At 43.4% G+C, this 10,269-nt stretch overlaps 1 protein-coding gene across 1 annotated transcript; it reads right to left on the bottom strand.

Moving 5' to 3' along the window:
* Positions 1–441: 441 nt before the first annotated feature.
* LOC124681298 (casein kinase 1) lies at positions 442–6,724 on the bottom strand. Its single transcript, XM_047216230.1, has 14 exons — positions 6,268–6,724; positions 6,118–6,158; positions 5,016–5,085; positions 4,791–4,939; positions 4,535–4,630; positions 3,536–3,606; positions 2,164–2,225; positions 1,818–1,881; positions 1,645–1,729; positions 1,421–1,547; positions 1,278–1,345; positions 1,129–1,189; positions 903–1,036; positions 442–743 (listed from the first exon to the last, which is right to left on the bottom strand). The coding sequence occupies exons 1-14, from the start codon at positions 6,341–6,343 to the stop codon at positions 447–449; spliced, it is 1,401 nt and encodes a 466-aa protein (XP_047072186.1). The 5' UTR covers positions 6,344–6,724; the 3' UTR covers positions 442–446.
* Between the last annotated feature and the right edge of the window lie 3,545 nt (positions 6,725–10,269).

Here is a 10,269-nt window from a genome sequence, read left to right as displayed (position 1 = left end):
CACATGTAAACTTCTTTAGAGATGCACAATGAACTAAACCCTAAATTCATGCATCATCACTTTCATGCACATATACAATTCCATAACAAACAGATGAATCATTTTGAATGTCCAATGAACTGTTTTATTTGAGTAACATTTCTACAAATGTCAGGAGTCACCATTAACATCAACTGGGCCAGCACGGCCAAACAATGCAGCCTATCCAGGCCCTTCAGAATGGCGTAAAACGTATTCTTTAACCATTTGAAAGAACAGACATCGAATTAGCACGATCGACCATCTATGCAAGATCCCACGTGCCATCTTCGATTTGTGCATTCCTCAGCATGTCGTGTCCATGATAACATTTATCTTGCTGATCAGTGAGCATCGTCTGGAACTGAATCAATTCTAAGTGCCCTTGCTCACAACAGCAATTGACATCTTTTTACTTTTTCAAACCTTTATTTCCTCCTGTCTGCACTAATTGTAAGGCGATCAAATGCCCTTAGATTGGGATCATCATGGACATTTCTCGCAGTTTTCGATAACGATGAGGACCTGGCCTCCAGCCCAGTTGATTGGTGAAGCCTCTGAGTGGTTGATGGGCGACTGCTGCCACTGCTGGTTGGGATTAGGTGGCTAGTGCGTGTTGGGTCACTGGGCTCTCCAGAACTTGGTCTGCTGCTTGACAGGAGAGCTTTCCTCGAGGTGCTGCCATTCCGAGATGATGTAGGCCTTCTTTTATCCGAATCAGCAGCCTAGCATAGATGTAAAAGATGTTGTAACCCTTTTAATCCAATAAATCCATATTAACCATCAAATGTTGCTTCCATGCAAAAGTATGTGCATGGTGCGTGTTCAAGATATTTTTAGACAAAATAAAACAATTATTAAAATAAATTGAGCACTTCTCTAACCATCTTGGGTGCCAGCAGTGAATCCAATAGGGTTCTGTGCTTCGTGCTTTCTCCATGATGGCCAGAACCAGAGCCAGTTCTTCTAGCAAATGTTTCTACTGAACCACTGAATCTATCAGGAACATCCTGTCTTGCTGTTTACACAGAAGGAAACACAAAGCTCTTACTTTGCATATACCTTATTTTCTGAATATGAACTTTCCAAAATGTGTATATAACTGCAAACCTGAAGTCCGTTCAGCCCGTTCTGCAGATGGTCCCACCAACCCACCTGTCCTTCCACTTGGCTGGCAGCGAGGAAACAAATGCTACACATTCAGTACAGTTAAGCTTGCACTACTAAAACTGGTTTGGGAAGAGGAACGGCGGACATACTCGCAATCTGTTATTCTCTGCTGCTTGCCTTGATACAGTCCAATCGAATATATAATCAGACTGGTACCCTGTAAGTATCCATCAGACAACATGAAGGATGTAGATGCATAGAAACTTCAAAATACTATATGTATTGAGAGTACCTTCACGGATCATTAGGTCTCGGAAGAGTTTCTTCAAATAGGAATAATCTGGTTTATCTTCAAATCGCAAAGACCGGCAGTAATGGAAGTATGAAACAAACTCTGATGGATAAGATTTACAAAGAACCTATGCAAAATTAAGCAAACAGTGGTAAACAAGTTTATATTGCAATCGAAGTCCAAATACATCAAAACTTCTGTACATCGAAACCACATTTAATTACCTCAACTGGAGTTAACATTTTCTTTTCACTAATTTTGTCGTACTTCTGTTTTTTCGTGCCAGCTTTCAGACCTTGCCAAGGAAGGCTGTGGCAGACAAGTTAATATAGATCAGTGAAATGTATTGCACATTAAAAAGGAATTCAAACCATTAGAAAAGTAATACATGCCCCACCTTCCTCTTAAGAAATACATCAGAACATAACCGAGAGATTCTAAATCATCTCTCCTGCTTTGTTCTGTAGAGAAAACCCAGAAATATAACATGTATCAGCAGTCAGCGGAAGAGTCATGCGATTAACCAAAGCTTATAAAAATTAAGGACTTCCAAAATATTAGGGCAAATTCCCTAGTCAGGTGTACATTGTTGCTGACTTTGTGGTATGAAAAAACTTTAGGCATCAAAAGAACTATGATTGTTCAACTACTTTGCAGAATTTCTAATAACCCTGTATTTTTTGGTTAGTTTACTAATACTGCCGATGTAGATATAACGCATGTTCAGAGGTAGCAACACTCACCTACTCCAAGATGGGTGTTTACACTAGCATAACGTGCTGTTCCTGTAAGATTTTTGTTCTCCCTATGGTAGCAAAGAAAAACATGTAAGCTTCAAATATACATATCCAAATAAGTATGAAGATTTAATCAAACACAAAACAAAACTTTCAATAGAAAAATAGTGTTTTTATGGGGCAGCAAAATGGCTACCAGAAGCATATGCTACCAGGATGAAGAGAAAATTCATTAAAGATGTTACAAAATCTCAAATAATTCCGGCTTCTTTATGCATGAACATGCTTATGTCCTCCATGTGCACGTAAAGTTTCATGAAAAAAGGACAAGTTTAGCGCCATGGACACAAAAGGCGAAAAGTAATCCTAAAATAATTATAACCACCAAACTTACTTTTTAACAAGGCACAAAACTTGTCCTTTCCCCATGAAATTTGCATGCACACAAATACAATGGCATTTTTGTGTAAATATTTTCGAATATTTTTTTCATTTCGAAATCCTTTTCCACCGATGAGCAACGGTGTACATTAATTTACACTATTTACGAAGTTATGGTTCGATCTTGAGTTTGAATTGAGAACCGACTTGTGGATCCAGTCGGTTGTCCTATATAAAGGACTAGCGCGTAACAGATTTAATCAAGTAATGAGAACTCTAGTCTTCTTCCCCGAAGTTCGTCTCTGTCATCTATGATCTAATCACCTTGCCAACCTGCCGACTCCCCCCATGTAACACCCTGCATTGGGCTTGGGCTGGTGGTGGTTGTACATGGGCTTGACCGAGCTAGCAACACTGGTACCAAGAAAGATGAAGTGTGGCAGCAGCAGGGGAGAGGGAAGGAACAGAGAACTGAACTGAAGTCCTGTCTCCATTCATCTCTCTCAGTCCCCTTCTCCTTCAGGTCCAGCTGCTCTCCACAAGCATCCAAGGTCCGGTGGCTACCACAAACTACCACTGTATCCTCCTTGTGTCGATCTCACATACCAGCCATCGGCGGCGGCAACAGGGTGTGGCAACCCGGCCATCCTGGTGGTGTTTACACACTTTGTGTACTTCGTACACAACAATTGAGTTTGGAAATTAGGGCATCACACTATACTACAAAGCTGTTAACATTATATACTCCCTCCATCCCATGAAACATATCTTAACTTTGTCTAAACTTGGATGTATCTACACTCTAAATGGTGTCTAGATACATGCAAATTTAGACAAAGTTAAAGACATATTTCATGGGACGGAGGGAGTAAGAAAAACATTAAGCTACGATTCATACAGAATAATATGCAAATATGTTAAGAGCCTCTTAGAAGTCCAAAACAATTTTCCAGAAATTAGTTCCATTTGAACACTTGAAAGAGAAACTGCCAAGTACCTGTATGGAATGTGCTTATGAGTTTGGAGGTCCCGGTACTTCTTCGCGAGGCCATAATCAATAACGTAAACCTGTTACAGTGATTGCGCTCGGTTTTCTTAGCAGATATCTTTGTTCACAACAAAAAGAAGTGTAGAAATCACTAAAACAAACTGTGTTTGAAATAGCCATCCTCGTCCGTGGTGCTAGGGAGTGCAAGACAGAAATATACAAATGCAAGCTTTCGTTTATAAGAGGTAACAAGGAGCCAAACAAAATAGCTGTTTATATAGCATACACTGAAAATAATTTTGACTAATAGAAGTATGGATATCTGCGTTCCTAAGGTAGTCAGGACTGCTAATAGAAAAATGCTGAATTATCAATATTTCTAAGTCGTAACACCTTCACCACTTGATGCATTTATATTCAAATGTTTTATTTCCCATATGACAAATATAAGTTAACTATTTATTATTTAACACCAGGAGTAGAATTAAGTAGAGTTGTACAGCACCATTACAGTCATTATAATCATAATGAGTGAGCATCAGCTGCAACAGTTTTGAGATGAATCTCTTGCTTAACTAAAAAGCAAGAAAAGATCCTGTACAGGACCATCTATAACCCAGTGAATTTCTGTTGTGATACCATTTAGCCTCTCCTAATTATAGTTTGAGGGGTTTGAATTCGGGGGTGGAAACAGACCTGGGGCAGCTAGGCTTTCACCCAGGGCCCAGGACTAGAGCCAGGACTGGGGCAAGCTTATGATTTTTTTGGTCCAGCCCAATGCCCAGTAGAGTATATGATCCGGCTGGACTAGCCACAAGCTTGCCCAACCCTGGCTTCTACCCTGTTTGAAGTGCCAAGCTACCAGATGATAGAACTTGTCTTTAGCGTATCACGGACCAGGTCAAAAACTATAAATAGTATAATGCCACTACGAATTATGCAAATACAAAGAAAACAAAATTGATAGATCAAGTCGGGCAAATAAAAATGTGCAAGAATGGCACCAACCTGGCTTGCTCTACGGCCTAAACCCATAAGAAAGTTGTCCGGCTTTATATCACGATGAAGAAAGCCCCTCAAGTGCATGTACTCTACCCTAGCAATCTGTATAAAAATATTTGAATGCATTAATTTGGGGGTAAAAATGACAAAACAATTACACATAAGATTTGAGTTTGCAGATAGATACTTCCGTTGGTATTATGTCAAATAGGTGGGCCAATATTAACAGCCAAAATGCTATGATACAGTAAGAAAAACTTACCATCTGATCAGCAAGCATAAGTACTGTTTTAAGAGTGAATTTTCTGTTGCAATAGTTGAATAAGTCTTCCAGACTTGGACCAAGAAGATCAATGACCATGACATTGTACTCCCCGTCCACTCCAAACCACTTCAGATGAGGAATCCCAGCTGAAGTTTGAAATCAAGCATTAAATCAAAATCAGTAAAAAAGGAATAAAAAGCAAGTTCTTGTATTAATACTTACTTCCTCCTTGCAGAAGCATGTATAGTTTTGACTCATAATGAAGCTGAGGATGCCTTGATTTAACAGATTCCTAAATTGCAAGATGACAGAAAGAGTAAGTCAGCCATGTCCAGATGCAAGCAGTTGCAGGGGCAGTAACCTGCCCTAACACTCGGAATTCATGTTGATATAAAATTGTATGCTCAAGTTCTGAAAAGACTGTTACTACTTTAATTAATACCTACACTTTCTAAGAGCATAGGTCTTGCTTATGCCCGCAACCCAATGCATTGGGAGGTAAAAATTAACCAATTAAAAAACCATAGAGTTTATCAGGTTATATATACCACATTTAATTCTAGCGGGAAAGAAAACAACTACCAAGGTTTTTGAGGAATACTAATTCAACAGAAGATTCTACCAAACAACTGCCCACTGTACTGAAATAATTGAAACAATAGAAATTAAAGAATCTCATGAGTTTCATCGGATGGTTGTTTGAAAGATTGGATTAGACAGTGTTAGATGCATTTCAACTACCAATGATAGCCTTATACAGGGATGGGGCATTAATCTAAGCTTTTACTTGAAAAGAAAATCATTCCTTTGTTAAGTACCATTCAATATCAACAGTATGATTTGTTTTCTGTCCTTACTCCTGAAACCTAATGTTGAGAGTGTGTACGTTAACATGCCGAATGCTGTATGGAGTTTGTATACATCTATCATCATGCAACACACACAAAAGAGTGCTTTATTTCATCCTAAATGAACAGATAATATAAATCATACTTCCTACTGGGAGCAAAAAATATTTGCCCTTGTTCTTAGTTAACTAGAGTTCTGCATATTTCTAATATATCAGTTTGCCTGGAGCCAACCAATAATGTTCAGAAGTCCTAGTTGCTAGCGATATGAAAAGAGCATGATACTAAACAAGAGTCCCAGATATCTCTGATTAGTCCACAAAATCTGTACTTTACAACACCTCATATAACTCTAGTGATGGTGGACCGAAAAATTGTTCACATTAGCGCAAAAGAAGCTAACCAATGCCGTTTTCGAAACTGCCTACTCATATTTAGTCAATGACAGATATAAAATCTAAAGGTTCATCACATACCAACTTGATAGCCACCTCCTCGCTGCTCTGTATGTTGACGCCTGCAAACAATGTAATCAACCTTAAGCCAATAGCGGACCAGATATAAAGCTTCGCAACGCAAACAGACAGAAACAAATGAAAGATCTGTGAACCCCGTGAGGACCGTACCAAGATACAGCTCCCCGAAAGATCCGCTCCCAATCTTCCTACCCAGCTTAAACTTTCCCCCGATCACGTGTTCCATCTTCGAAACCCCTCGCAAGATTCAGCAACTACTGCGCCGGAGAATCGCCTCTGGGACAAATCACATTGCCCAGAAGCCGCAAGATTTGAGCCGAGAACACCCCAAGAAAAGGGGTCCTGGATCTCCCGAGCCAAGACTCCGCGCCGGGGGGCGCCTGAGACGGAGCCGGCAGATTGGCGCTGGTTGGGAGCGAACCCGGATAGTCGAGGTAGGATTCGGGGACTAGGGATCTGCTTCTCTAAATTGTTTGGGGAGATTTTCTTGGGGGCTGGAATCGAGGGGCGAGTTAATGGAGGGATGGATGGGGGGAAGCGGAAAATGTGGGAAACGGACGGGGACCGTACAACGGACGGAAGGAGAGAAGAGAAGGAGGGATAGGGCGCTAGTGGGCTATGCTTTTCTTTTCTTTGTGGTTTCCGGTTCCCTGTTCTTTGGTTCATGTGTTCTGATTTATCTCCGGTTTTTGTTGCTTGTGTTTCTTTCTTAATTAATTTATTTATTTTCTGCTATTTGTATTCTTGCTGCCTCTCAATAGGGTGCCTTCCTCAGGAAGAAATGGAGCCTTTGCTTTACTTCATGACATGACGTCTGATTTATTCGTTCGTCAATAGATATTTCCGCAGACACTGTGAGCCTTTGCTTTAGTTCACGACATGACATCTGATTTCTTAGTCCGTCATAGATATTTCTTGGTATCGAGCATTCCGTTAGATAATTATTATTCCATTCATAAAAGTTTGATGATCACATTTCATATGGATATGATAGTAAAATCGTATTGAAAAATCTCAAGATAAATGAAGGGTTATTATTTCATTAGATATTATAGTCAATGCATTGATTGCACCCTTTTAAGACGTCATATATTTGCGAATAGAAAAATGATGTCCAAAATTATATAGCGGGATTTATACTTGTCGTGGATATGACCACACCACAATAGGGGGTAGCACTTGAAAGATGGGGAGCAGAGGGAGATGTAGCCATCCACAGATCGAGATTGCACAAAGACCGAGGTTTATCCAGGTCCAGCCCCTCCGGAGAGTAAAAGGTCTACTTACTGCTAATTTGTATTGATATGGCGATCAGAGTCGGAGATGGTGAAAGGATCGTATGCCGCACCTAAAGGGGGGGGTGAATAGGTGCTACCCAATTTTTAGTTCTTTTTCAATTTAGGCTTGACACAAAGGTAAATTATCTAGATATGCAGCTATGTGAATTTTCCTAGATGACAAGGCATACAATTAAGCAAGATATAGTTAGGTAAGACATAATAATGCAATCAAGGATAGATGTAATCGAGAGTGTGTTATCACCAGAATTTGACCGGATCAGAGGTGGGCCGCGATTGGAGATGGGCTTGAAGAATATACATAGAAGGAATACATGAATCGGCCTTGTGTATCAAGTTTGGGCTAGTTTGCCCGTGTATCTGTAACATAGTAGGATACGTGTCGTTTAGAAGTTAGAGTTTAACCCGTGCACGGTTAGGTGCACGCTTGAATTAGAAAGTCCCCCGGACTATAAATATGTATCTAGGGTTTATGAAATAAACAACAATCAACGTTCACCACAAACCAATCTCGGCGCATCGCCAACTCCCCCGTCTCGAGGGTTTCTTCCGGGTAAGCACCATGCTGCCTAGATCGCATCTTGCGATCTAGGCAGCTTACGTTATTCGCCGTTCATGCGTTGCTCGTCACTGAAGCCTTTTTGATGGCGAGCAACGTAGTTATCATAGATGTTCTAGGGTTAGCATTGTTCCTCGTATCATATGCTATCGTCGTGCAACCCTTGAGCATCTAGCCGCCCTTACGCCTATCACGGGTGTAAGGGCGGCACCCCGCTTGATCATCGTTTAGTAGATCCGATCCGTTATGATCGCTCCTTGTTCTTCAAGGATTAGTTTAATATCTGCATTGTTAGTCCTTACAAACGGGTCGAAGGATCCAGTGGCGCGTAGGGTGTAGTTTGCTAGCCCTAGACAGGATGTTCCGAGGATCAACTTCGTGTTGGTTTTTAGGCCTTGTCTAGGGTCGGTTTACGATCACCGTGTGTGGCCGCGAGGCTCGATCACGAGTAGGATGTTCCGATTATGCGGTGAAAACCCCAGATCGTAGTAGGTCGCTTTAGCTTTATCTTGATCAAGCAGGACCACCATCTGATCGTACACCTCGTACGCATCATGGGTGGATCGGCTCTTTGAGCCGATTCACGGAGACAACCTGAGAGCCGATCGAGGCTCGTATTTAACATTTACGTGTATGCCATGCGGGAAACTAAGCGAGGCATCATCCAACACCTTCCGACCGGGTATAGGTCGGGTGGCACGCCCCTTGCATCGGCATCGGACGTGCGTGCGAAGGCTTTGCGGGCCGTCGCTCGGAGGGACCAGGGCCAGCCGCAGTCCTGGGAGATTCCCGGCTCTACGGTGTTGCCCGTCGCTGCCCGCCGGTGGGTTTCCGAACGCAACACATTCGGCACGCCCGGTGGGACAATCTTCGACATCCACCGCATCGCCATCTACATCCGAGATGGCGGAAGGCACTCCGGTCAAGTACGAGGATCCGGCCGAGGAGCTCAAGAAGAAGCATGACGAGATCAAAGCGGTCCTCGAAGCCGACCTCATCGGCTCTTTTCACGGAACCCGCTCGCATGGCATCGGGTGGAAGGGGTTCTCGCTCGAAGGCGCGCTCGATGGAGTGGACCTGTCCTCCCCGTCGGAAGAACGCACCGGTCGCTGCGTCGGGAGATCAACTTCATGGTGGCTCATTCGCTGCACCGCCACTCTGAGAGCCTGGTGAACACTCTGGAGCGTGTCGCTCTGCGCGTGGTCCAGGAAATCATGAGCCATCAGTATTCTCCGTCAGGACCGGCTCTGGGGACTTACCAAGGAGAGATGCCACTCCAGTCCCGTCCACCGCTGCCGTTCGCGTTGGTAGCACCAGAAGTGCCGAGTTCATCGGCATACGTCGTCTACAAGATTGGTGGAGACCCTAGTGACTACCAATTCTTACACGAGGCACCCAAGGAGATCCCGCACGGATACACGTGCGCATACGTGCCAGACTGCAGTAACTGGGCACTCTCGAACCAGGCTGCAACAGCAGGGACTTCTGGAACAGCAGGAGGAACATCGGGAACAGATCTTGAGAAGCAGACGTGGCTAGCTAAGTATACCACCCCTACACTTCCCACAAATCTATATATATGGACGAACGCGGCAATGATCCGTGCGATCGGCCCCAAAGATCTATGAGGAGACTTTGTCAAACCTTCATTGATCAACCAACATGGAGGCCGATTCCAGAAATCGGCCAAAATTATCCTCACCATGCGTTCTACCCGGGTTCAACGTTGATCTAATAGGCAATGGGTTTACGTCGGCTGATGAGTTGGAAGAAGTCGGCACTGGTCCTAACAGAGCCGACATTCACATGTGGTACCTTGGCTAACCGCAGAGCCGATATCGACGGATGCACAGCGAGAATCGGCTCGGGGGGCACCTAGTCAGATAAACATGTGCGACACCGATACATATGCGGAGAAATATTGGGGGCCGATGCACGGACATTGACTTCAGTTCAGCGAAACAAGTTCAGCTGCATCAGTTTACACAAAGGGGCCCTACTTAAGAAAAGCTTGAGGGCGTGAAGAGCATCGGCACGGATTCGATCCACCTCGGCGATCTCAGCCTCGTCGTCCTCGTCTTTCCCCATCACCAGCTGACTGCTCAGGGCACGAATTTCAGCCAGATCGGTCTTCGGATCGGGCTGTGAGGCCTTTGCTTCCTCTTGAGAGCGAGCAATCGGGGTTTCCTTGTCTTGGATAAGTTGTTTGGTCTCCCTGACCCTCTTTTCAAGGTCCTCCAGTTCCTTGCGCAAGGTCTCGAGTTCGATACTATGGGTAGAAGTATCGGTTTGGGC

Source organism: Lolium rigidum, unplaced genomic scaffold (genome assembly GCF_022539505.1).
Source record: "Lolium rigidum isolate FL_2022 unplaced genomic scaffold, APGP_CSIRO_Lrig_0.1 contig_39055_1, whole genome shotgun sequence".
NCBI lineage: Eukaryota > Viridiplantae > Streptophyta > Magnoliopsida > Poales > Poaceae > Lolium > Lolium rigidum.
Note: the sequence above shows the minus strand (reverse complement) of the source record. Positions and strands in the feature narration are given on the sequence as shown.